General features: G+C 43.5%; 1 protein-coding gene across 1 annotated transcript in view; it reads left to right on the top strand.

Moving 5' to 3' along the window:
- Positions 1-27,534, top strand: part of ALDH7A1 (aldehyde dehydrogenase 7 family member A1) — a 39,617-nt gene that overhangs the window by 1,016 nt on the left and 11,067 nt on the right. Inside the window, exons 2-13 of the mRNA XM_034655728.1 lie at positions 424-477; positions 1,010-1,075; positions 7,079-7,159; positions 7,495-7,618; positions 10,824-10,956; positions 12,725-12,769; positions 15,973-16,050; positions 18,227-18,324; positions 23,161-23,202; positions 24,304-24,398; positions 26,129-26,213; positions 27,385-27,491. Of these exons, the coding sequence (XP_034511619.1) occupies positions 424-477; positions 1,010-1,075; positions 7,079-7,159; positions 7,495-7,618; positions 10,824-10,956; positions 12,725-12,769; positions 15,973-16,050; positions 18,227-18,324; positions 23,161-23,202; positions 24,304-24,398; positions 26,129-26,213; positions 27,385-27,491 (1,008 nt within the window). The remainder of the gene's footprint in view (positions 1-423; positions 478-1,009; positions 1,076-7,078; positions 7,160-7,494; positions 7,619-10,823; positions 10,957-12,724; positions 12,770-15,972; positions 16,051-18,226; positions 18,325-23,160; positions 23,203-24,303; positions 24,399-26,128; positions 26,214-27,384; positions 27,492-27,534) is intronic.

Genomic DNA, 27,534 nt, shown 5'->3' with positions numbered 1-27,534 from the left:
GCCTTGATTTTCTTCTTCCTAATTTCCGCAGTTTGTGTGGAGATAGGCCTTTCCCATAGTTGTCCACTGTTGGCTATTCCACCCTCTGACGAGGGCAGAGTAAGAGAAGAGTCAGTAAAACTCGTCAGTTTGGTCTGTTATTAATGGAAAAGGTGAAGTAAGGGGTTTCATTAGACTATTGCTTTTACATCCAAGTGTTTAGGTGGCAGGGCTGGGTTTTGCAAAAAGTGGCTCTGAATGTTTAGGTCAAAAATGAAAGACAGCTCTGTAAGTGAACTATTTGTAATAGAAGTTAATGTAAAAATTACGGGTTTGGATATGGTATCTTAAGTTTATTTTTTTCCTCTCCACCCCCTCTCCCAATTTGGTCTGTTTTATAGATAGCATTTTTTTAGATAGCATTCATTTTCTTTTTGTTTGAAGGTTATCACGACCTATTGTCCTGCTAACAATGAACCGATAGCAAGAGTCCGACAGGTAAGTTTTTTGGTTTTTTGTTTTGTTGTTTTTTCAAAATACAAACTGCCCACAGGGGATTTGTGCCAGTGATGAAGAGCAGTATGGAATCTCATAGTCCAAGAATAAAGTGGTTCTTTTTCATATGAAATTTAAGAATGTCTAGGAGAGACTGCCCACTGTTTGGGTTGGGGTGTCCTAGAAAAGGTGAAACAGGAAAGTCGGCGGGGGGATCCATTTAAGGCCATGCTTCTGAATCACCTGTTTTTGAATGAAGATTCTAACCTGTGAAGTCTGGGTTGGAGCCCACGGTTCTGAATTTCTGGTATTTCTGGTGGTGTTCTCAGATGAGGCTAATGGACCTTGCTTCTAGAAGCAATAAAAAGCACTGCTGGGTTCTTACAAGTGTTTGGAAGCATAGGCTGTGAAATTCATTCTAAACTAGAAATCTGAGAGTCACCTAGAGATATTCCAATTCTTCTCCAAAAATCTTGGGTGTTCTCAGAACTTCCCTTTGTTTTACCCTTTGTCTCCCCCCTAATTGGTAATTTAGGCCAGTGTGGCTGACTATGAAGAAACGGTGAAGAAAGCAAAGGAAGCCTGGAGAGTCTGGGCAGAGGTGAGTGTGAAGGTCACGGCACAATGACCTATGGTAACTGCAGGGAGATAAGAGAAAAATCTTCAGAGCAGTCTGTGCTCCCTGCAGTGGGAGTTGCTGGGGGTGTGATAATCTCTCTCTGCTGTAGTCCCAGGATAGTGCCTTTTCCATATTTAGCCTTCAAAAAATAGTGATTTTAAGTGGATAGAAAGCTTGCACCTCAGCAGTGAACACTGCTTTCCGATTGAAGTTTCTTACGTTTCTAATTGGATAAAAATTAAGGACTGTCTATGCTACAAAGACCCTCTTACTGCTTCTCCCGCCTGCTTCCAGCCTGCTTTATGCAGGGGTAGGGGCTGGGGGTGTGGGAGGGAGCATTTCTGCTGTTGGTTGATAGTTCCGGTTCAAAGGGCAGGGGTTCCTGCAGTCTGATCAGGCATTGGAGCCGGTAGTGCCTCCTCTGTCTGTGTCTGATGTAGGAAAGAACGTTATGGTTCAAAGCCAAAAGCCGACAGCCAAGAAGGAATTCTTGAGATGTCTTTGGTGCGAAAAGGTGGTTTTATTTCCGTGGGCTGGAAGAGCTGCCCTGGGGTCATGAGGAGTAGCCCATTACATACTTTCAAGTTGGGAGGGGGTTTGGGGTAGCGTAGATCTCTAAGGAATTTTTGGAAGCAAGGTTTCCAGGACCTTGAGGAGGCTACCTATGGTTGGGTAAAGGTCATTGGTTACAGTCTAATAAAATCTTAGTCATGAGACCCTTCAGATGTATATCAGTGGGCCATATGCTTGGGGATGATTGCCAACACGTATTGGGGGGGGGGGCTTAGAGATAAAGGCAGTTTCCAAAGGAATTTTTATATGTTAAGTAGACTTTCAGGATCCTTGGGTGGGGGGGGGTGGGTTTGGGGTTGGATTGCCTTTTGCCGTTAGCAAAGTATTAACATCTCTGTTTCAAGAACTTGTCATTGGGCTCTAGGTAGTAACGAAATTTGGTAATTTTTCTTCTGCCTTTGTTTCCCACATCATCTCCACCTGGGATAATATGAGCCAGTGTAGGAGCTGTGACTGGAGCTGGGCTGGGCCACAGGGAGCTGTCACTCGGTGAGGACTGGGCCCTGGAGAGGAGAGGGAAGAACTGGGGTAGCCTGCATTTCCCAATCCTCCGTCCCCTCTCCTGCTCTCGGTATCCCCTTTAGTTCTACCACCGAAGGCCTGAGGCTAGAGGAACATCCTGGATGGTTTGACCCAGCTCTAGCCTTGGGTAAATGACTTCCTTTCAGTGTGTTTTGTCTTGGCCTGCCTGCCTCCTGGGGTTATGGTGAGGGTTAAATTGGTTCATCATTGGAATTGCTTGCTGCAGAACCTTGCAGTTGGAAACCTCTATACTTGAGCTACACAACCACGTGCTGCTGGGTTTGGGACTGCTGAGCCAGTGTTTTCTCTGAATCAAAGATCACTAGGGTGACTTGGGGAGGGGCAGGCTCTCCTAGAGAGCCCTGATGCAGATGCCCTTTAATTGTCATCCAGGAGAGCACCTCTGTGCAAAGCAGAAGGAACATCTTTCCTGAACTTTAATCAAATCTGGCTGTAAGTTGGCATAGGGTTCCATTATGCACAATGGAAAAGACCCTTGAGCAGTAAAACGCCACTTCCAAAAGTAAATGGTGTGCTGAGTAAAGTTCACCCTAATTAGGGAAACGTGTCATTTATTGTTTGCAAAATAATTTTTGTTTTCTTTTTGATCATAAATCATACATATTTGAGGCACCTGTGTGGCTACCATCCGCTCAGGCCATGGTCTTCGGTGCTCTGCGGAGAGTTTGCTACTCCCTCTTGTCCTCCCCCCAACCCCTCACGCGCTTTCTCTCAAATAAATAAATACGATCTTAAAAACAACAAAACCTGTTCTTCACTGGAAATTGGATGAGACAGTAAGATAATCACATTGAATCCCCTTACCTCACCCTCTTCTGTACAGAATGGTTATTAGAGTTCGATTCTGTGCATTTCCTTCCAGTCTTCTGTGTGGTTCATAGTTGTGATTATTAAACGTGGCGTGTAAAATTTTATGACCGATGGTGGCACTGCTTCCCAGCCTAAAGTTGCCGCATAGTTTTAAAAATCATTGTTTTCCTGTATATAAGCTATTTACAAAGAAGTTCATTACACTTTATGTTTTTGAGCAGTTTTAGGTTTATGGTACAGGGGAGGGAAAATCTTTTGCTTTTCACGTCTGTGTTCTGTGGCTGGTCCAGTAATTGGCATAAAACGGATTCACAGGAGAAAAAGATTTTAATTTCTCATGTGGGGCAGGGAGGGGTGGCAGTGAGGAAAGATCCCAGACCCAAAGGCAGCCAGACATGTAGGCTTCTATGCATTCAAAGCTCTGGGGCTTCTTGTGGTCCGAAGGCAGTTCACAGGAAGGTGAGAGGAGCACATGTTTTCCCTGCCATGCAGATGAGTCTCTCCTTATGAAAGTGATCTCTGGTAGTAACTCGCTTCTTGGCACAGATCCCCTTTGTAAGTTCTTCTAGGCGGTGAAGGGGGAGGAGAAAAGCTTTTCCTGAGTCTGTTGGGCCTTGCTTGCCTTCAGCTTAAAATGATCCTCATGCCAAAGTAACATGTTCTGGCTCAGTCTGTGCCCTGTTAACAGAGCAATGAGCCTCACGCGGGGGTGTTCCTGTCCCTCCTCATCATACTTGGCACGTTCCCTCTTATATTAGTGCCATGCCTTTGTTACAGTGGGAGAGCCAATGCTGATCAGTTTTTATTAACTAAAATCCATAATTTGTGTTAGGATTCGCTGTTCACATACATTGTTTTGAATGCCAGGGAAACCTGTGACCAGAAACATCTCTTAGGTGTGTGTGTATTTACCCAGGTGTGTGTGATTCATGATCTTGTCTTTCTGAACTGGCTTCTGAATCAGTCTTGGCTCTGTGCGAGGGGCTAGCCACCGACATTGTGTTGCCTTCCCTTGATAGCGTGCCATACTTCTCTGTTACTGCTATTTTCACGCTGAGGATCACATTTGGCAGTGTGTTCTCACGGAACAGTGCCCCCCTCTGCACCTACCACGCTTTCTCCTATTTCCCGGGCTGTTCGATCTCCCAGTGGAGTGAGGTTGCTAAGTGATAATGGGTTGTTGGCCTGGGTGATGGTGGAGTTTGGAGGGAATCCCACTTGTTAGAATTTGAGTTAAGCAATGGAGTTCAAAGTTGAGGGAAGCGGCAGAACCTTTCCTAACTGTGCTTCTGGGGCTCTTGCCAACGGGGCAGTGACTTAGAGGCTGCTGGTGCCTCGAGCAAGAACAGAGCAAAGCTCATGCCCTCCTGGCCTACGCACTTACCCTCCTGGGTCCTTACTCCCGCGGGGCTGCTTCTGCTTCCCCCTGATGGTTTTGGCCGGCCTTGCCTATGTGAGGACAAACCACTGTTTCATTGAGTCCACTTGGATTAAGCCTGGAACTTTTCAAAGGAAATGTTCTTTAAGGAAAAAGTGTAAAAATAGAGGAAGGTAGTTTATATACACTGATTTCTTTCCCTTAACTATACCTAAGCACAGAGAACCTGGTCGGGAAAACTGGCTCCACTGCTCTCATAAACTGGTTGCAACACTGAATGCCACCATTTATGCTTCTCTGCACCCCCTGTGTGTCATTGTTCTTGTTCGTCTCTGGTGAGGAGGAGCCACTGTTAATGGGCCATCTCTAATTGAATAAAGGAATACCATGTACACGGAAGCTCTTTCACATGGGTTTCCTTGTATTATTGCCCCAGAGGCTCAGCTAATATTCCCTTGGTGCTCATAATTCCCTCCTCATGGCTGTGCAGATGCCTGTTCTAAATGTGACCTCACAGGTGTAGCATGCAGGGATGAGCACTCTTGCTGCCCATCTCAGGAGGGCATGAGGTTGTCAATGGCCTGTCAGGCTGGGACCAATCAAGCTCACCTGGGAGATGGGGTTGTCTTCTTGTCTACTGTGCCCTCATTTCTGTCTCCCCAGACCTAATCCTGGCTTTCTCAATTCTTGCTACTCCATCCCGTCATTTGGGAGGCTGGAACGCAAATGAAGAGGCCGCATTTGAGTGGTCTTGGATGGAATCTAGCCCAAAAGTTATGAGTGGTGATTCTGCTAAATACCCAGAGTTGAGAATCTGTTAGTGACCAGTTGTTAGTTACCAAGTCTTGAATATTCTAAAGTATATTTATCTCTGTTGCTGTCTTTGTAATTGAGACAAGTCACCGTCTTTGTCTTGCCTAATGGTCTTCCTATGTGAATCTTGTCTCCCTCTGATCGATTTTCTAGACTACAACTAGAGTTGGTTTTTGTTTTTTTTTTAATAAGCTCTAAGCCCACCATGAGGCGTGAAGTCATGACCCCAAGATCAAGAGTTGCCCGCTGTTCAGACTTAGCCAGGTGCCCCTGGAGTGATACTTTATTTTATTTTATTTTTTATTATTACTATTTTTAAAGATTTTATTTATTTATTTGACAGAGAGAAAGACAGCCAGGGAGAGAGGGAACACAGGTAGGGAGAGTGGGAGAGGAAGAAGCAGGCTCCCAGCAGAGGAGCCTGATGTGGAGCTCGATCCCAGGACTTTGGGATCGGCCCCTGAGCTGAAGGCAGACGCTTAACTACTGAGCCACCCAGGCGCCCCTGGAGTGATATTTTAAAGCACTGTGATTTCCCCCTACCATTTAACGCCCTCTAGTGATTTTCCCACTATTTTTTGGAGGAACCTTTATAAGGTCCTTTGCTTTGTGGCCCCTAATTTTCTCTCCTGCCTCTTTTTATCCCTTTAAATTTTCTAAAATTCCCCATATTCTCTCTTGCCTTTTGGCCTTTGCATATGCTGTGTTTCCTTTTGCCCGTAATTTTCCTCCTCTTTCTCTACCTCTTTACCTGGCAAGCACCGGTCATGCTTGAGGTCTTTAGATCTCAACCTCAAACTTCTTCAGAAAGCCGCCTTCTTCCCCTCCCACTTAACCCCAAGCAACACAAAAGTTAACACTATTAGGTTCTCCCCTTGTACAGTCTGGCTTATCCAGCACGACACTCGCCACATGAGATTGAAATCCTGTTTCTTGTCTCCAACACCACATTGGGGTGTTGGTCCTAGTGGGCTTGAATTGTAGTTGTCTTCCCTAGTATCCCTGGGGAAGAACAGAGTATCTGGCGCATAGAAAGTATGCAGTAATTATCGGATAGAGACCAAATACTATATACACAGAATACAATGTAAAGGGCCATGTGTATTGGCCATTCTGAGTTGCTATTAACTGAGCCACCTGGGCTCCCCTGCTCCCCCCACCCACCCAGCAATCTTACAAAAGGCAAAGCAGGGGCACCTGGCTGGCTCAGTCAGTAGAGCATGCAACTCTTGATCTTGGGGTCTTCAGTTCAAGCCCCAGTTTGGGCGTAAAGCTTACTTAATTAAAAAAAAAATCTGTGGGGGAAGAAAGGTAAAGCAAATCATCTCCTTAAAAACCATTAAAGCCTTCCCATTGCACTTAACAGATTCAGGAAGATTATTAGCTCCAGAACGCCTCGTTTATTTTTGCCCCCGTGTCTGGCATTATTCCTGTCACATAGTAAGTGCTCAGAAAATAGTGGGTGAATCATAATTTGAATGGGTTATGGAATACAGTTTTATCAGCTGAGTCTAGGATTTGGGTATGCAGTCAGTCAGTGTGACCCATAAGAAAATATCACTAGGAATCATAAAGGTTTGCTGGTATTTAAGGTATTTTAAGCTTTTTTAGAATCATTGTGTTCAGTGCCGGAATTTCTCTCTGTACTTGACACAGACCCTTACTCTCCAAAAACCTGTCATCTGATTGATGTTTTCTGGGGCTCTGGTATCAGTGTGAGGGATGTGCCATAATCACAGTTTGGATGTGATCCAAAAGCCATCTGATGGGTTTGTATTTAGTTCTCTTAGAGCATGTTTGTCTAATACTGTGTTACAGACACGAGTTTACACTTTGAAACAGATGCTAAGATTCCATTGTCTTCTTAGGTTCCTGCTCCGAAGCGAGGAGAAGTAGTGAGACAGATTGGGGATGCTTTGCGGGAGAAGATCCAAATACTAGGAAATTTGGTAAAGTATTTTCATAGTAAATAGACATTCCTTTGAGTTAGGGAATAAGGCTGCTGTGCATTTGTGTTTAAGATTGTATGATTGTGATGCTAACGGAGAATAGTTCATACATTTAATAAATGTCTTCAGTGGAAAGATGAACAAAATGAACAGGGAAGAGTAAAGACAACTTGTGGGGTTTTAAATTAAGATAATAACAGACTTTCTGCAGTTTATACCTTCACAAAATAGACACGAGATATGGTTTGCTAACCCCCCTCCTGCCCCAAAAATTTAGTATTTAAAATATGAATTGTGGGGGAAAAATGCCTCTTGGCTCTTTGGGTTTTTTTTAGGTGTCTTTGGAGATGGGGAAAATCTTAGTGGAAGGTGTGGGAGAAGTTCAAGAGTACGTGGATATTTGTGATTACGCTGTTGGCTTATCGCGCATGATCGGAGGACCCATCCTGCCTTCTGAAAGTAAGCAATGAAGTCAATTTTATGGGGATTTTCGGTAACATGAATCACCAGTTCATCAGGAAAACAATTTGAAAAGAAATCCCAAGGGCCCGAAATGTTTAATACCAGTTTCAAGACTCCAATTTGAGTAAATACTCTGAAATATGACAAAGTTTTATATATAAAGGTGTTCTTATAGTATCAGTAGCTAAAATTTGGAATGACATGAATGCCGTATCATATGACAAATGTTAAGCTAATTTTGGTAGTATTAGCATATATTAAGTCATACTTAATGAAGATTGTTCTCCCCTAACCCCACACTTTTTATGGGAAAGTTGTATTTACTTACTTTTGAATTATTTTAATTTTTTTTTAAGAGGTGATAAATTCATATCACAAAATTGAAAAGGAGTAAAAGGGTAAAGGATGAAAAAAGTTTTCTTCCTACCTCCCTGGGTAGTCCCTAGTATTCCCAGGGAAGCAGTGAATGTTTCTGGTTTCTTCTTTATCTTTTTAGAGGTTTTGCAGTTGTGCTGGCAAACACGTGTCCTTTAGGAACACCAACGTTAGCAAGCTAGATGTTCTGTTCTATACCTACTTTTTACTTAAAGATCGTTGTTTATTGTTCCAGTAAGGACTTCATCTTTTTTTATGCCTTTCTATTGGTTGTCAGGACACTGACAGTTTTTTAGCCAGTGCCAAATGATGGGTATGTAGGGCATTTCCAATTTTTTTGCTGTTACTCTATGTTGCAAGAACCGACCTTGTACTTGGAGGAGGTTTCCACAGTGAGCATAGGGGTTTTTGGTCTGTAACGTTTGAAGTGTTAATGGAGCCAAACAGGTGACTGCATGTCTGCAGAGAAAAGTACCAAGGGGTGCCGGTCGGCCAGAGCAGTGATGGGGTTGTTGCTGTGTATGGCAGAATTCTTGATGGTTGTTTTTGTGTGTTTTTCTCTGTTTTCAAAAAATTTCCATAATGGGAATTATGTTACATTTATAATCAGGAAAAGAAATATTTTTTCTTTAAGACCACATTTTTCTCTTATTCTTGGCATATTTGGCAAATTTCCTGCTTGTGGAAAGAATTGGGATTTTTTTTTTTTAAGTACAGTTAATGTCCTTAATTAGGTATAGAACAGTGGTTCCCATTATCCAAGATGGAGTTTATGTTACCATTTTCAGTAGGCTTTTCTAGTTAAGAAAGTAAGTTGCCAGTTAGGACAAATATACATGTACAAATAAGGAACTGCTTTGATTTATACCTACTGAGATGTCTGTCTCACCAGTTTAAATCTTTTTCAGTTGTTGGCACATTATTTTTTATATTTTTAATATTTAAAAATATTTTTATTTGAGAGCGAGAGCATGTGCATAAGTGGGGGGGAGGTGGAGGTAGAGGGAGAAGCAGACTCCCCGCTGAGTGGAGAGCCCGATGCGGGGCTCAATCCCAGGACCTTGGGATCATGACCTGAGCTGAAGGCAGATGCTTAACCGATTGAGCCACCCACGTGCCGTTGCCACCTTTTTTAGAAGAGTAGGTTATTCATCTATGCAGAGGCTTTGCGGGTGACTTGGATTTCATAAATGTAGTAATGCTTACCGAGTGTGTACCAGGTGCCAGGTGAACTGCTAGTGATACTTGATCAGTAAGGCATTGTCCTTATCCTGAAGGGCTTAATTAGTTCATTGATTGATTGATAGAGTGAGCAAGCAAGCATGCATAGTAGTGGGGCAAGGGTGGAGGAGAGGGAGAGAGAGAATCTTAAGCAGACTCCATGCCCCGCGTAGAGCCCTATGCAGGGCTCGATTGCACGACTCTCAGATATGACCCAAGGCAAAATCAAGAGTCGGATGCTTAACCAACCGAGCCGCCCAGGCACCCCATACTGAAGGAATTTATAAGCTTAAAGATAACCTTAAGTTTTAGAGTGGGAGGCAAGGGGGAGACAAGTCATGGGATAATTGTAACAGTGTGTGGTAGGTACTGTGATGGGGTGCAGGGGAGGATGGTGACCCTGAGCCAGCCTTGTGAGGCAGTCAGGAAATGCCTCAGGAGACAGTAATCCAGGGTCAGGCCTCAAGGAAGAGACCAGTGGGGTGCTGGGGGAGGGATGCTTTGACACTGGGAGGAAGTCTGTGATTTAAGGTGGGAGGACGTGGCTTATTTGGGCAACTGCCTTGCTTCAGCATAGCTTAAGGGCACCGTGTAAGGGGAGACACAGGGTGCTAATGGAGTCCTGGGAGAGATTCCTCCCGGCGAGGAATTCGGACTTTGTCCTGAGGGCAACCACCGTCATCATCCAGACACCACAGGTTTGTAAGCAGGGGACAGAGGGCATCGTAAGCAGGGGTCAGAGGGCATCAGGGCTGTCCTGGCCTCCGTGGGGAGGACGATGAGGAGAGGGGCCAGGAGGAGGCTGTGTCAGCACTTTGTCTCCAGGGGGATTGAGGTGCCTCAGCTAAAGGAGGGCCTGGAAGGAGGGCAGCTACTGCGGGGTTCCCTGTTCCCGCAGCGAAAGAGGGCCAGGAAGATGGACGGCTGGGAGCCCTGCCTTCCCAGTCAGTCTGTGGTTTTAACTCAGTTTGTGAGCTGTCACCTTCCTTGCCCCAGTTCACTGCTCCGGCTGCCTTCGATTAAAATACGCTCGTTGTGGGATGGTGGGTGATGTTACATTTAAAAGTTGTATATAAGATACGTATTTTTGTTTGTAATTATCATTTTCTTATACGAACATAAAGACTTGTGCACTTCATTCACTTAACATACATATACTTCTTAGAGCTGTTCTTTTTTTCTTATAAATGAGCCACCTTGTCTCTGTGGAGAGGTCGGCCGAGGGCTTTACAGGCAGTGTAAACAGGAGTCAAAGCTCCTGTGTGATGCCCTTGATAGTCACATCCCCCAGGGCACCTCTCATCTCTCTTGGATGTTCCTTGTCTCCCAGGGTGCTGATGCTGCCCTGCTCCACACTCAGCTCAGAGGCACAGCGGCAGCAGTATGGTGTATAACCTGGAGTGGCAGTAACAGCTGTATTGTATGCTAATTAGCATACCACCCTCCAGCAGCTGCGTAAAGTGATCACTGCACGGCATCTGGAACCCCCGCTGCGGCCGGTGCACCTTCGTTCTCAGAATGAATGATTTCAGACTCTGTTACCTTGACCGTCAAATGCATTAGGACAGTATGCTTAAGCGTGTTCTGCCCCATCCCCTGTCCTCAGGACCTGGCCACGTGCTCATCGAACAGTGGAATCCTGTAGGCCTGGTCGGCATCATCACTGCCTTCAACTTCCCCGTGGCAGTGTACGGTTGGAACAATGCCATCGCAATGATCTGTGGGAACGTCTGCCTGTGGTAAGATAAGACCTCACTTTCTGACACGGTAGTTAGATGATCACAGTAGCCATTTGCAGCTACTGCTGAAAGGATTTCAAATGTATTGAAATGTTTTCTAATGTCCGACTCTTTGATGAACATGTAAGTCCCACCTGCTAGTTGTCCAGTGCTGATGTTTTACGATTACATGTTTTGCCCTTGGTAAAATTAAATTTCTTGCCTTATTTTTTTGGCAAAGCCTTGTCTCCATGCTCGTTTTCAGCTCTTTCCACCCCAGGTGGGTATACTGTAAGAGTTAGTGTCAGGCTCTGTGGGTTTAAAGGCTCAGTCGTTCACAAGACTGTTTCTGCTTCAGATACAAGCCACAAGTGTCCCCGGGGCACCAGGGCACCTGAAGCTTTAGCCAGCTGTGTGTAAATTAGGAGGTCCCCATGAATCCTCAGTTTCAGTATTTCACTAGAATGACCCACGGGACTCAAGAAAGTGCTGTATTTAATGATTGAGGTTTTATTTGAAAAGTCTCATACTCTACCGACTGAGCTAGCCAGGCACTTGGTTCCAGTTTGACTTTAAAGGATACACGTAGGGTAAAGTGTAGATGGGTCCCAGATACAGAACATCTCTGCCTTCTCCCAGTTCAGCTGGGGCATGTCACCCTCCCCTGCCGAGAGGGTGTGCTAATCTTTGGTGTCTAAGTTTTTCTTGGGGTTTCCTTACAAAGGCACAGTTGATTAAATCGTTGGACTCTGTCAGCCCTCCTCCCTTCCCCATAGTTGGAGTCAGGGAGGACTGAAAGTTCCAACCCTCTGATCACATGGTTGGATTTTATGGTGACCAGTGACCAGCTCCCATCCTGCAGCTGTCCAGCAAACCCCACCCCTCACCCCAAGTCACCTCGTTAGCATAACAAAAACACATAACCCTCAGGAAATGCCAAGGGGTTCTGATGCTGTTTCAGAAACTGGGAACACAGACCTGATACATTCTTTATGCCGCACTCTAAAAACAAAACTAAGTTAAAGAGTTGGAGAAAAAAGAACTTGGGAAGAGTCACAACCTTCTTTGTGAAATTTGACTTTTTCCCCGCCTTCAGTAAAAATTTCATAGTGAATTCCCAAGTGATTCTGCAGCCATTGGCCAGTGTTCCCATTGATACATTAACTTTTACATCTTATAGAATTTAGCTGGGAAGTGACTGTTTCGTAGATGACAGAACACTTGTGTGGTTTTAGCTTCCATGGTAAGATCAGGAAAGTCAGGAGAGTTGTCTTGGCCTGTCTGGCGTCTGTCCCACTGGTTATTCACTTAACTGTAGTGTTGTGTCCAGTTGCACATATTCACCCACTATCTGCAAAAGCCAGGCATTGTTGGGAGATTAATGATTTGGCACCATGTCGCCAAAGAGACCCACGCTTTCAGGTTTTGAATCCATAAAGACTAGTCGTATGGTTTTTCTCAGCCCCCTGAGCCTTTTGGGGAACTTCTGAAGTTCATATTGATAGATTTTCATGTCCATAATTGATGAAGGTTAATACAGCAGTTCCTGTGTTCAGTACAGCAAGCAGGTTTAAAATTGCCATTTTATGTTTTTCAAAGTTTTGTAGTCCCTTAGGTCCCAGAGACACAAAGCTGCAGGACAGGTTCTGATTTCAGTTACGAGGCTTCGTGGTCTGATTGGACAGAACTTGTCATAAAGACTTTTGGTTTTGCCTGACAGTAAAGGTATTTATGATTTCCCCCAAATAAAGTTGCCTTTTTTTTTTTTTTTTTTAATAACCCTCTCAAGGAAAGGAGCTCCGACAACTTCGCTCATTAGTGTAGCTGTCACAAAGTAAGTATGTGTGGCTTTCTTTTTTCCTGAGTGTTGAATAATCTCAAAGGGTGATTGGTAGGCACTGATTTTTAATTAGGTGTGAAAGGGTCACATTTACTTAAGATGGAATTTGGATAACCTCTTTCTCCTTCGATTGTAATAACATTTTGATAATCATTTTATAGTGTATGGAGCTCTTCCAGAGCCCTATCATTGAACTCTTTGGCAACATGCCAGATATTGATTAACATGTTGAAATTGAGCTCTTATAAACCTTCATGTCATTTGGGAAACACAAATCCAGTGGAAAGGAGGTCATGCAACTTAGGAGCTGTGTTTAGCAACTGCTGAACATATTCATGGTTTTGATTTCTACCCAACTAATACTTTTTTGCTTTTGTTTACTAAGTGGCTAGCAAAACAGAAAGAAATGGTAATACTGTTCTACTGATTCTAGCAATGTCTAAAATGTATTTCATCTTTGGATTACAGATTTCATTTTTGAGAACTTGACAACTCTGATTAGGTCATAAAATCAGTGTACTGATCTGTCATTGTAGAATTTAGAGTCTGTATAGAAGAGGATGCCTTCCCATGTGCTGTGATGATTGTTGACCCTCCTTGATGTTCCCTTGGTTGCATGGTCTGCCTTCTCTGATAGAAGAATTCCTCGTGGAAAGCTTGTGGAGTCTCTCTGGAAGAGGTTCCTTAATGTTAGAAGTTCTTTTAAGGACAGTGGCTTAGGATTTGAAACATGGGCTGAAAAAGAGAGTAGTGTGTGTTAGTATTTACTTGAAAGGAATATGTGACATTGAGGAAACTTTATCCTCCGAGGCAAGATAATTAAATTGAATAATTAATTAAATAATTATTGACTTACAGTAATTAAAATTTATGATTATAATTATACTTAAATTATATTTAAATATTATAGATAACTGTAGTCTGCAAAACACATGAGACAGAACACATCTATAAAAATGATGAGGTTCCCAGGCATTTTGTTTGTTTGTTTTTTGTTATCTTTTGTTTTTGGGGGTTTTTTTTGGTTTTTTTGGTTTTTTGGTACAGAAAGTTGGTTTTATCGAAGGACCGGGACAGGACCCATGGGCAGAAAGAGCTGCCTCCCAGGAATTAAAAAACAACAACAACAACAACAAAATCCGAAACAGTTACTGTCCACATAGTGAACAGACTTGCCAGTTGTTAGTAAGCAGCTAGTTTAAAATACTTATGTTGATAATAGTTTCAAATGTTCTAGGTGATTGTTGCTTTGAGCTTATTTATGTGTTTGCTCTAACAGTCTGAAGGATTTGATATGTTTATAGGGAAACATGGCCGATTCTTTAGATAATTGAGAACGTTACCTGATATTGTTACAGAAAAGAATAAGTAAAATGATGCTAGATTTTGCTGAGTTCACCACGGGTGCTGTCATGTTAACCAGCGTTCAGATTCGTAGAGAAGGATGTAGGGAAGGTCACAATTGGCCAGGAGGATAGCATCCAGTATTTCTCCTCATTCCTTGTTTCTGTAGCAGCTCATGCAGGAGTAGGGAGATGAGATCTGCTTTGGGCAGATGCGGGGGGTGCCCTAGCATAAAAGCCTGCTGACCCACAGGACCTAACATGTCTTGGAAGAGTTCCATAGGCGGAGCTTTTAGCTACCCAGAAGGGACATGAAGTTACCAGAGGCCCTGTGCTCAAGGATGACCAGAAAGCATGAGGGTTTCATTTGCAGTTCTCACATTGTTAGCCCAGTCCAGATGGAGTTGACCAGTTCAGGGGTCATTTCTAGCATAAGTCATACTGTGTCTCTGTAGCCTTGTTGATACTCCCAACATTGACCAGGCAACCGGGGCAGCAGAACTGGAGAGTTAACCCAACGTCAGAGGCTCATGCAGTATGGGAAAGGGTTAGGTGAACCCCTAGGCACAAAGCAGAATCCCCACCCTTGAAGAATAGTCTGTCTCCTTGTGCAGACAGTAGATGCACCCCGAGTCCCTGGAACAAATTGTACAGCCTGACTTCTGGTGTCAGACCTGACAGCTGCACATGTGATCCTTGATGGACAGGGAAAAAAGAAGACTGCTATAAAGGACATTTTGGGCGACAGTTGGAGAATATATCTGTAACAACGGTATCTTTTTTATGGAAGTGGCTATAGGATTTGGATTTTTCTTTTTTTTAATTTAAATTAGAAAGTCGCTAGAAGGTTAGGGTGATGGATGAAAAGAGCCTTGGCTCTGTTTGGGCCCGCGTGCCTCGGAACGCTCAAAATGATTGAAAGAACCCAGTGTCCGAGAAACCTGGATTACTGGAGCCCTTTTTACATCTCATTGTCAGATTGAAATGGCATTGAACTGTATTTATCATTTTAACTCGAATAACCTAAGTTGTAGGATAATGTTTTAAGAAAAAGTTCTGCTGGCCCACAGCTCTGTAGCCTGGAGGCTCCTGATACTTCCAGACTAAAGGTTTCGGTGTGAGACCAGTGGACACCCATCTTGAACTCACTTAGGTTCTCCTGGAAGGTCCATCTCCCTCTGCTCTGTCTCCTCAGCAGCTTCCCTAAGTTTGGGGCCTGTTCCCCGTTCCATCCTTGACACTTCCCTGGCTGGTGTCTCTTCGCAGCAATATGTTGAAACTTCTCATTTGCTGATGGGAACTGCCTTTCCTTTTCTTCATTTTTCTGGGTTACAGCCCTTATTCCTTTTTCTTTCTTTTCCTCATTTTAATGGACTTGGGGCCAGATACCAAAAAAATGCCTGTGATCTGTCTGTCATCTTGAATCCAGCCATGTGTTCAGAGACAATGAACACTTAAGCTACCTGACCAGTGCATTGTGTCTTTTATTTTTTTGCGTGTATTTTCCTTTTTTGTCTTTTTTTTTCTTTTAAGGGCGTGGGGAGGGAGAGAGGGGGAGAGAGAATCTTAAGCAGCCCTCACACCCAGTGTGGAGCCTGATGCAGGGCTGGATCTCCCGGCCCTGAGATCATGACCTGAGCTGAAATCAAGAGTCAGACACTTAACCAACCGAGCCACCCAGGCACTCCATGTATTTTTCTTCTTGAGATTTTGGGGAAAANGGTATGGGGCAAGGTGGGGGAGAGAGTTGAAACAGGGAAGTCAGGTGGTGGGAAGTTACTGCCAGTTTAAAAAAAGAACAACCCTTAGAAATTAAATTGTTCCCTTTCTCAGTAATCGTTTTTCCCTTTCTAGGATAATAGCCAAGGTTCTGGAGGACAACCAGCTGCCTGGTGCGATCTGTTCCCTGACCTGCGGTGGCGCGGACATCGGGTAGGTCAGTGGGCCCAGAGCAGCTTTCTGTTGAAGAATCACATGTCGATTGGTTAGAATCTTCTTTATTAGAGTAATGAAACCCAGGACAGCTGAGGAGGGGAGAGGGGTTTTTTGGAATCGTTATTATTATGTACCTCATTGGGCTTCGCTTTGTTAGCGCATAGCCTTTGTTAGAGGATGAGTAAGAATTGTGTTTTTAATTGCCCGGAGCTAGTTTTGTGAAGTGTGTATAACCTAAAATAAGAAACTCCTGTACCATTGGGAAGTCTGGCTTCCTGCCACCTAGTTCGTAGAGGAGCTTGCTTAGAAGCAAAGCTGTGGAATTGCAGTCCAGTGGTGTCTCACTCCTTCAGCTGAGAACCTGTCCAGTTGTCTAGGTTCTTCAGTTGAACAAAAAAAGGGCCTCTGGGGATAGGGCATCTTTTAAAAAATGTATCGTTTTTAGAAAATTGCTGTGTAATTCACATACTGTAAAATTCTCTCTTTAAAAAGGTACAGTTGAGTGGTTTTTAGAATATTCACAGTGTTGTGCAACCATCATTGTTACTGTGTTCAAGGACATTTTTATTATACTAGAAAGAAACCTCATACCCGTTAGCACTCACTTAGCATCCCCTTCCTTCCCCTGGCAACCACTCATCTGCTTTCTGTCTCTATGGGGACATTTCATGTAAATGGAATCCTACAACATACGGGCTTTGTGCCTGGTTTCTTTAACTCACCATCATATCAGAGCCTCTTCTTAAGCCGGAAGCTATCCCTGATGACAGCTGAAGTTACTACTACTGGCCTAGACTTTAATTAGCTGTGCTCTGGTAGGAGTCGGGCCTTACAACCCACACTGGTTTGGTTACAACCCACACTGGTTTGGTTGAAACGTTGGTCTCCCTCCTTCACTTACTGTACTACTCCACTTACTTGTCAGTCTCAGAAAGAAATAATACTTTTGTCCTTTTGATAAAAATGAAGAAATAATCGGAAATACAACTTATGCATGCAGAGCACCTAGGGCAATATTATCTACATGTCATTTAAACATTATAACAGAAGACCTAGTCTTTTGTGGTCTTTGAGCATCCAGCCCTTCATATGGGTCTTGGACTAGCTCAGATGATGGAGGAGTGTTTGCAGGCGTGCATTAAGCAACAGCCACTTTTGAGTATCAGTGCTTATGTTTGCTGGGCTGAACCTGGGGACATGTCCATGCATTATCCCATCAAGCTGTTCCAGCCCTACAGTTAGTCTCATGCTGTGGCTGATCTGCTTGGCCCATACCAAGCCCTTGAAGCCTGGAGCCAAGAGATTCAGATGTATAGTGTTTGGTCTATATTTCTTAGAGGTAAATGGAAATCCTAGCATAGTCTTTATTAAGTGAGATACTTAGGATGTTTTCCTGTAGTCTTCAGACTTTTAATTCTTTTTTTTCCCTTAAGATTTTATTTATTTTATTCGACACAGAGAGAGTATAAGCAGGGGGAGCAGCAGGCAGAGGGAGAGGGACAAGCAGACTCCCCACTGAGCAGAGAGCTGGATGCGGGACTCTATCCCAAGACCTTGGGATCATGACCCAATCCGAAGGCAGATGCTTAACCAGCTGAGCTGCCCAGGCATCCCTCAGACTTTTAATTCATCGAGGAATGAATAGTTCAGGAGTCTGCAACTTAATTGGGATGCTCATCAAGGAAACGCTAAGGTTATAATGTATAGGAAAGACTTTCATCCTTTTTTAAAACAGATAATTTGAGAGAGCACTCAAGAGTGAGTGGGAGGAGGGGCAGAAGGAGAGAGAATCCTGAAGCAGGACACCACGCTGAGTGTGGAGCCTGATGTGGGGCTAGGTCCCAGGACCCTGAGATCATGACCTGAGCTGAAACCGGAGCAGTGGCTTAACGAACTGAGCTACCCAGGCACCCCACAGCTTGCATCCTAAACAGTGTCCTCAAGGTGATTTCTGTTTACACAGAGCTTCCCAAACCAGGTTAGCCTGTTAGACTGTATGGTTCTGCTTGTGCAGATCTAGTTCATTTTCATGAAGACCTTTGCTCGCGCTCTTGGGATAGACAGAGTACCTTTCTGTGATGAGGAATGCCATCAGAGTGCTCTGGCCCAGGGCCAGTAGGAGGCACCATTGCTGGAGTTCTCTCCCTGGATGACCTTGTTTGTTCCCCTGCAGCACAGCAATGGCCAAAGATGAGCGGGTGAACCTGCTGTCCTTCACCGGGAGCACACAGGTGGGAAAACAGGTGGCCCTGATGGTGCAGGAGAGGTTTGGTAAGTGTTGGTTTCCTCGGGGATTGCGATTCCCTCAGGTATGGATATGAAATCTCAAAGTTGGGTTTTTCTCCTTGATCCTTTTTCTTTGGGGATGCCAGCCATGTTTATTTGACTGTCCAAGTAAAAGAGAAAAGTGATACAGTTATTAATGGGGAGATTGCAAATTTAAGAGCATAGTTTGGAAAAGTAAGTCATTTTCCCCCAAATGACGAAATTGAAATCCTGTCAAATGCGTTTCTTGATTTCTGTCGGAAGTGTTTGGCAAATTAAACACAGAAGAGTCACACTTTAGATAGGTGCAGGGACTGACAGTACCTGCAGTGAATATGGAATGGAAGACGTAAGTCTGTTCTCCTTTTACATTTTACGTATATACGACTGACAAGGGTTGTATACGCAGAATTTTGTGTACTCCACTTTATGGCTTCTTAAAGAGGTTTTCAGGGATAATATTGACTGTCATTATTTGGCTGTTGTGCTGAATTTGGAATAAACCTAGCCTAAAATGAGACTTGACTACTAAATCTGCCAGCTGTTTTGCTATAAAGGCATTGGTTTTGTTTATTTATTTTCCCCATCCCAAAGGTGTGGCTTTTTTTTTTTTTTAAGTAGGCCCCACACCCAGCATGGAGCCCAGTGCAGGGCTTGAACTCAGGACCCTAAGATCAAGAGTCAGATGCTTTACCAGCTGAGCCACTCAGACACCCCAGGCGTTGCTTTTAAACAGGAACTTTACAAACCATTAGAGCTAATAAGTAAGGTCAGGTTGCAGGATACAAGATCACTATACAAAAATCACTTGTATTCCTATACCTTAACGATGAACAACCTGAAAATTAAATTCTGAAGACAGTTCCATTTACAGTAGCGTCAAAAAGAATAAAATACCTTTTTTTTTTAAAGGATTTTATTTATTTAATTGAGAGAAAGAGCACAAGCAGGGGGCAGGAGCAGAGGGAGAAGCAGATTCCCCGCTGAGTAAGGAGCCCGATGTGGGGCTCGATCCCAGGACCCTAAAATCACGACCCTAGCTGGAAGCAGATGCTCAACTGACTGAGCTACGCAGACGCCCCTTAAAAATAAAATCTTGAAAAGAAAAAAATTTAACAAAAGTTGAAGTCTTTTATACAGAATACTACAAAATATCATTGAAAGAAAGCAAAGAAGATGTAAGTAAATGTAAAGACGTTCCATTCACATTTTGAAAAATTTAATACTGTTACAGCCTATGAGCAGTACTGCCCAGGTAATCCACAGATTCATTGCAGCCCCTTTCGAAATGTCACCTGGCTTCTTTGGAGACCTTGACAGGCTGATCCTAAAATTTAGATGAAATGTGAAGGACCCCAAGCAGCTGGAATAATTTTAAAAAGAACAATTTGGAGGACCCGTACTCCCTGATAATACAACTTGGTACAAAAATGCAATAATCAGGGGGCGCCTGGGTGTTGCAGTCGTTAAGCGTCTGCCTTTGGCTCAGGGCGTGATCCCAGCGTTCTGGGATCGAGTCCCACATCAGGCTCCTCCGCTGGGAGCCTGCTTCTTCCTCTCCCACTCCCCCTGCTTGTGTTCCCTCTCTCACTGGCTGTGTCTGTCTGTCAAATAAATAAATAAAATCTTTAAAAAAAAATGCAAAAATCAAGATGATGTACTGGCATAAGGATAGACGTCCAGATCAGTGGAATAACAGTGAGAGTCCAGAAATAAACCCTGACAGTTCTGGTCATTTGATTGATTTTTTTTTTATTTTTTTAAGATTTTATTTGTTTATTTGTCAGAGAGCGACCATAAGCAGGGGGAGCAGCAGGCAGAGGGAGAAGTAGGCTCCCCGTTGAGCAAGGAGCCCCGTGTGGTACTCGATTCCAGGACCCTGGGATCATGACCTGAGCTGAAGGCAGACGCTTAACCGACTGAGCCACCCAGGTGTCCCGGTCATTTGATTTTGATAAGGATGCCAAGACATTTCAATGGAGAACTGGTTGTCTTTACAACAGAGGGTGCTGGGGCAACTAGATATCCGTGTACGTAGGTATGAAATTAGACCCCTATTTCATCCTACACAAAAAATAATGTTCTGAAGACCTGAATGTGGGAGCCGGCACTGTCAAATGCAGAAGAAAAGGTTGGAATAGGCTTTTGTGAACTTGGACTAGGCAGTGGTTTCTTGGATGTGATAACTTAAAGCACAAGCAACAAAAGATGAAGTAGGCTTTATAAAAAATAAAACTTTCATGCTTCCAAGGAAACTTAACAAAAAAGTGGAAGGAAAAACCTACAGAGTGGGAGAAGGTATTTGCAAATCCTTTATCTAATGAGAGATTTGTACGTAGTATAAAGAACTCTTAAAATTCAACAATATAAAACACAACCCAGCTAAAAAATGGGTGAAGCTTTTGAATAGATACTCGCTCGAAGATCCACCTGGCCCGAGAAGCTTGTGCGGGGTGCTCAGGGTCAGATTCATCTCTTCCTTCTCCTTTCCCCTTCTTCTTACTCAAAGCTGTAGTCTGTTACTCTCTCTTAAGTAGTACCATTGAGTAGAAGGATTCCAGTCTTCAAAAATGTGTACCCTCTCTCATCAGTTATAGGTTCTTTACTTGGAGGGGATTGGTGGTTATGAGTAGGGTTAGGGAGCACGTAGAGAATGGGGAGGGTACGGAATGTTTAGGTCCCTTCTTTGCGGTGTGTCCCTTGAAGCGGTGTGGCAGGAGCCCATATTCGGTGTGGAATCTGCTGTTGCCTTCCTTCTCTTAGCAGGTACCATCATCCTCTGCTGTAGGCAGCCAAGCTATCATTCAGTCCTCTTCCTAGCAGAGTCTACAGCTGATAGTAGCAGTGACTGGTCGTAACAGCCCCATGTCCTCCTCCTGTCCCCTGGATGCTTAACTGTTTCATAGCAGTGGAGAGAGAACGTATTCTCCTGCTGGCACATGTGCTCCTGATACCACAAATAAATGAAACTTTCACGTAGAAGTTGAGTTGGGCTCGCTTTGGCAGCACATACACTAAAATTGGAACGTAGAAGCTGATTTTAAAGATTTTATTTATTTGTCAGTGGGAGCTCGTGAGAACACAAGCGGGGAGCAGCAGAGGCAGAGGGAGAAGCAGGCTCCCTGCTGAGCAAGGAGCCCGATGCGGATGCGGGACTCGGTCCCAGGACCCTGGGATCCTGACCTGAGCTGAAGGCAGACGTTTAACCACCTGAGCCACCCAGGCGCTCCTGATTTTAAAGGGCATTTAAGGAAAAATATTCAAAAGATCAGCAGTAAACACAGCTCTAAAATTGAGGCAAATTTCTGCTCTTTATTGCTGAGGTGTGTAAGGTAAGAGTGGTGTTCGTAGACTGCTGTGAACTTTCGTGGAATGTAAGTTGGCGTTGTATATCAGGAGCTCTGTTAGACCTACGGCCCTGACTGAAGTAGATAATCAGGAGGTAGATAATCAATAGCCAATTATTATCCAACCCTAGAGCAGTAGCTAAGTAAAATTTGGTCCATCATCTTGTCGAAATAGTATGCAGTGGTTTTTCAAAGAGCTCTTAACAACTTCGGGAAAAGGTGTAAGAGCAAATTACTTCCTATGATGTCAGATAAATATAAATGTACTGGAAAGAGGTCTGAAGGCACTGATGAGGAGAGATTTCATGGTGACTTATGAGCCATAGCTTTTTGCGCATTTAAGATTTTCTGATTTAAAAAATTTTTTAAAAAAATTTCTTAACTCTTTTAATTGCGGTAAAAAATGTGTGTGTATATATATGTATATATAAAATACATACAACAAAATTTATCATTTTAACTGCTTTATGTGTATACTGTGTCATTAAGTACATTTTCATGTTGTGCCACCATCACCACCATCCTTCTCCAGAACTTTTTTGTTTTCCCAATTTTACCCCAAATAAAAGCGAATTCCCCATTTTTGCCATTCTCCAGCCCTTAGCAGCCGTCATTCTGCTTGCTTTCTCCGTGGATTTGACCAGTCTAAGAACCTCCTATGAGTAGAGTCACTACCCAGTATCTGTCCTTTTGTGACTGGCTTCCTTTACATAGCATATCTTAATGTTGTGGCGTGTGTAAGAATCTTCTTCTTTTTTTTGTTTATTTGCTCTTTCTTTCTTTTTTTTTTTTTTTAAGATTTTATTTATTTATTTGACAGCCAGTGAGAGAGGGAACACAAGCAGGGGGAGGGTGAGTGGGAGAGGAAGATCCCAGGACTCTGGGATCACACCCTGAGCCAAAGGCACACGCTTAACGACTGAGCCACCCAGGCACCCCTATTTGCTCATTTTTTGATGGACCCTTGGGTTGTTTCCACCTTTTAGCTATTGGTTAAGGACTCGGAAGTGGATTGCTAAGTCATATGGTAAATCTGTGTTTAATATCTTGGCAAATTACACAATTTCCCAGACTTAGAGAATTTCAGTGGGTATAATTTCACAGTGAGAAAAGTTACAAGACTAACACAGGGAATTCCTATATACCCTTAATGAAATTTACCCAGTGGCTTATGCATTGCTCCATTAATCATTCTCTCGCCAGCAACATGAACACATGCACATAAATTGTGGGTGCATATTGGTTTCTTTAACCTTTAAAGAAACGTTGAAAACATTGTGTTTCTTTGCCACTAAATATTTTGGTGTATGTCTTACAAGTACGGGCATTGTGTCATATAACCATGGTATAATTATGAAAATGAAGTTTGACATGGACGACGTTTGGAATCCAAAAATAAATTAAGATGTAATTGAAATAGGTTGTCATTTCAGGCCGTCTTGCAGTGTGCGTTAAATACTGAAATGGGCTTTAATGTGTGTTTGTGTTTTTAAAGGGAGAAGTTTATTAGAACTTGGAGGAAACAATGCCATTATTGGTAAGGCTGCCTTTCGTTTATTTTCTGTTCGGAATAGCTTTCCGTAGCCACAATGAACATGCAGAACTCGCATAGAAACTCATTCCTCCTCCGTTGTGTGTGTCTAAGACATAGTTTTAGCTTTCAGGATTTACTTATGAGATAGGACGCAAAGGTTTGAAGGCAGAGAGGACTAGGAAGGACAGGTGTTCATGTTGGGAAATGCTACCTGGGGCTTAGAGCCTGTGCCTGAGACTTTCTGGTGTGGCGTGATTTCTTATTTTTTCCTTCTCCTCCTTCCTGAAAACTGGCCACATATTTCTCTAGAATAAGTAAGTAATTCTTAACATGACTTCCTGATTCCTTTATATTTAAAAAATTAGCTTGTCTGTAATATTGAGTGCTTTTATATTGGGCGGGAGCCCTTCCTTAAAGCATTGTATCGTTTACCCATAGGCTTGGAGTTGACGTGATTCTCTTTTTCTTTTGGAAAAAGGAAATAGGCTACTGGCCTATTCTGGATAAGAACATCAGTAGGATGATTGCTTGATAGAAGCATGGATTTTGTGATAAAAGGCAAAATTTGGTAATTTGTGTATTGCCATCATTATCATCTTCCATAAATTCCTACATATTTGTGGTGTACACCAGAAGTTATAAAGTATGTGGTGATGATGTCTATGGCCATACCACCCTGAACGTGCCCAGTCTCGTCTGGTCTCGGAAAAAGTATGTGGTGATGGCTTTATTGTGGTTGAACCCATCTAGTTAAAGAGCGTTCATTTTAAAATAGAGTTAGCATTTAGCGAGCACTGGGTATTCACAGATAACTGTGTTCATCTGTTTCATGTGAGTTATTTCCTTTAATCCCCACAGTAATCCCATGAGGTACACACCATTATTACTCTCCTTTGACATCTGTACTGGGGTAAAGACCTTAGAGCTCATTTTTCTGCTCTTATGTAATCCTCCCTGGAAGAAAAGTTGCCTCTGCAATGTGAGCGTGCTTCTGTCACAGGGGAAATGCTGGTAGTCTCCTACTGAGCTTTCTGGCAGCATCATTTAGTACTGGTTAGCAAGTCTACTTGGCGACACTGATGGGTATCTGTTTGTCTCTCTCAGCTTTTGAGGATGCAGACCTCAGCTTAGTTGTTCCATCAGCTCTCTTCGCAGCTGTGGGGACGGCTGGCCAGAGGTGTACCACCGCGAGGCGCTTGGTGAGTGTATCTGCGAGGGCACATGACGTCGAATGACGTCTTCAGACCCCACTTAGGATCACATCGTACTGTTGGGACGTGGTGTGGAAGTACTGTTAGAAAAATGTGTTCTGCAGGTGTGGTTGGCTCTTCTGTGGTCCTGTTACTCTCTTCCTTGCTCAGGGCAGATGGCGCTGATCAACCAGGGCCTCGGCCTCACCCTCCACTCCAAACCAGAGGCAGACTCATGCTCCTTGATTGGAGTTTGACTGGCGGATTAGACCTGTTTCCAGTCTTAAACCTAGAAAATACGGACAGAGTGCAATGTCACTTAGAGAATAAAATCAGCTAAAAGTTTGGAGAATTTGAAAATTATTTGCTAAAAGATAGCCTTGGTTTTTTCATAAAAACACTTTAAGTAGTAAAATACTAAAATTTTAATTTTGGGCCTGTAAGTCTGGTATTAGATCTATACTTGATATGCATGGTTTATTGAAAAGCAAATGACTTTGTTGTCTCTGTATGAATATGCAGTCTGCACACCAGTGTGTAGAACACATCAGTATTGAGAGCATATAGGGAGGTGTGGTTTAGCATCTGTGTGTGGGGTTTGGAACGTTTAATTTCCATACGTAGATTTGAGCTAGATTTCAATTTTGTGTGGGCTACAACCCTGACTTTCGTGACTTTGTGTTTTTATTCTCACCCATAGTGAGAATGAACCCATTATTCATAAGGTTGACATAATGTGAATTAATTAGAATTAAAGATATCTGGAAAGTAAGTCTCCTTTTTTTGTAACTTTTCATGTATTCATTTTTCATGTATCTTACAACAATTGATTATCTGTATTTCCTTTGTTCCATCGTTGAAGCTCTCAAAAAAATCATAGAACATGTATAGTGTATTGCATTTGTTTGCTTTAAGCATTCACCGTGCTAATGCTGAGAAGGAAATCGGTTCTGCAAAAGATAATCACATGGTGACATTTGAAATGAGATGGAGGTCAAGCATTTGTCTGTTTAGCTGAGTGTTATTTTTCCTTTGTGTGTTGTGGCAAGTGTGCATAATCGGGCTTTATATTTAGTGTTAAATGTTAGAGGCTGCGATCATTCACTGCCCAGAGTGGTTTCCACAGGGACAGTTAGTGGTATGTAGAAGAAAGAGTCCATTCCAGTACTGTGGACCTCTCCATGACTGTCAGTCCATTTGCTACATGGAGACCAACCCAGAGAAAGGATGGCTTGACAAGTTCAGCTCCATCGTTGGGAACATAGCGTGGAGCTTACGTCCTCCCTCAAGGGAGTCCAAGGGCAGTCCTCCTGGTTGAGGCCTCCCTCTGGAGCCCTACTTGGCCTGAGGCTAAGGGCGTGTTCACAGTGGCAGTGGGCTGACCATTCAGCTGTAGTGTATAGTCACAACTGGGACAGATAAACTGTGTTCTCTAGTAGTTAAGATGTGGAATGCTCTAGGAAAAAAAACAGCCTTAATTAACATGTGAAGCTTGGCCAGATAGGTCCAAAGGCATGGCTTAAAATTTTTTTTTCAACATCCACCCGGTGGAAATTACTGCTTTAATGTGGTTAATATTAAAATTAGAAATTATCTAATACTTTATTTGCTTATGTTTTCAGAGGTCACAGTGTTTAAAAGCCATTATGAGTTGTAAATCAGTACTATTATGGAAAATCGCACATTGTTACAAAATTGTATATTTGACTGTTTGCTTGAATGTTTCTTTTTTCACTTAGTTTTTACACGAAAGCATCCATGATGAAGTTGTAAATAGGCTTAAAAAGTCCTATGCGCAGATCCGTGTGGGGAACCCATGGGACTGTGAGTATCTGGTTTATTTTCAAAGATGTTCTTTTTGACAGCTGGTCTTACCAGTGGTTCTGATCTTACACTTTCTGTTTTTCCTTTCCTGAGAGACCTGAGGGCATTAGAAGCAGGGTTATTGGGCACTTGGGGTATTACATCTGCTCCTAGCTTAGGATCTTGAGTACTTGATGTCAGCTGGTGGGTGAGCTTAGGACGTGGTGTTCACATGGGATGACTGGAATGAGCTTCTCTCTTTTCACTCTTAAAACGCTTGTGCAAGCTACCACGGTCCTCGTGAAAGGCTGCAGTAGTCACCAAGCTGACTTGCCTGCTTCTGCTTCTGCCTCCCAAAGAAGCCAGAGTGATCTTTATAAAAAATGCAATGAGGTGAAAAATAATTCACTTTCCTTCTTCCTACACTCCAGTGACTGCTAATTGCTCTTAAGCTAAAACCTGGATTCCTTCCCAGTCCCTCTGGCTCTGGCTCAGTCTTTCGTGATGGGACCTCTGCCTCCTCCTCTTATCCACCTGACTTCGTGTGTACCATTTGCTTCCTTGCTCCCTGAGCTCACAGAGCTGCGAGTGTCCCAGGCTCCATCCTGCTACCCTTCCCACCAGAAATGCTCTTCACCCCGCTTTTCCCATGACTGGTGCTCTAAGGCCACCTCCTCACTGAGGCATATCGGAATCTCCCTTCTCCCTCTATCCCCCGGTTACCTTTAAGGCTCTGGATTCCAACAGCATCCTTCTTTTCCCCTTAAATTCCACGCCAGCTCCTGAGCCTGTGAAGTTTTTACAGAATGATCTCGTGGTCACAAATAAACGTATCTTACATTTTTAATGCAGTGCTCTGATGAATTGATAGCCGTTCCTTTAACCCAGGGGTTGACGCATTTGGCCTGCCCCCGTTCACGTAAAGGAGCTTCGTCAGGACGCAGCCTTGCCCCCTGGTCTCTGTGTCTTCTGTGGCTACTTCCGCTCCCCTCGCAGAGACGAGTGGTTGCGGTGCAGGCCACATCCTGCAGAGCCTTCCTTATTTCCTGTGCTTTTACTGGGAAAGGTTGCTGACTCCTGCTCTATGCTGGGGAGCTGTACGAAGAGATGGGGCTGTTCATTGGGAGAGCTCTTAGAATAATAAAATAATGCCATTCAGGGTGAGATTAAGAGCATTCCTTTTTCTCTGCAGCTAGCGTTCTCTATGGGCCACTCCACACCAAACAGGCAGTGAGCATGTTTCTGGGAGCAGTGGAGGAGGCAAAGAAAGAAGGTGGCACCGTGGTCTATGGTGGCAAGGTAATGACACCTGAGCTCAGTAGTGACACATTTTTGCTTCCTT

Source organism: Ailuropoda melanoleuca, chromosome 3 (assembly GCF_002007445.2).
Source record: "Ailuropoda melanoleuca isolate Jingjing chromosome 3, ASM200744v2, whole genome shotgun sequence".
Classification (NCBI taxonomy): Eukaryota; Metazoa; Chordata; class Mammalia; order Carnivora; family Ursidae; genus Ailuropoda; species Ailuropoda melanoleuca.
This window is presented reverse-complemented; position numbering and strand designations above follow the sequence as displayed.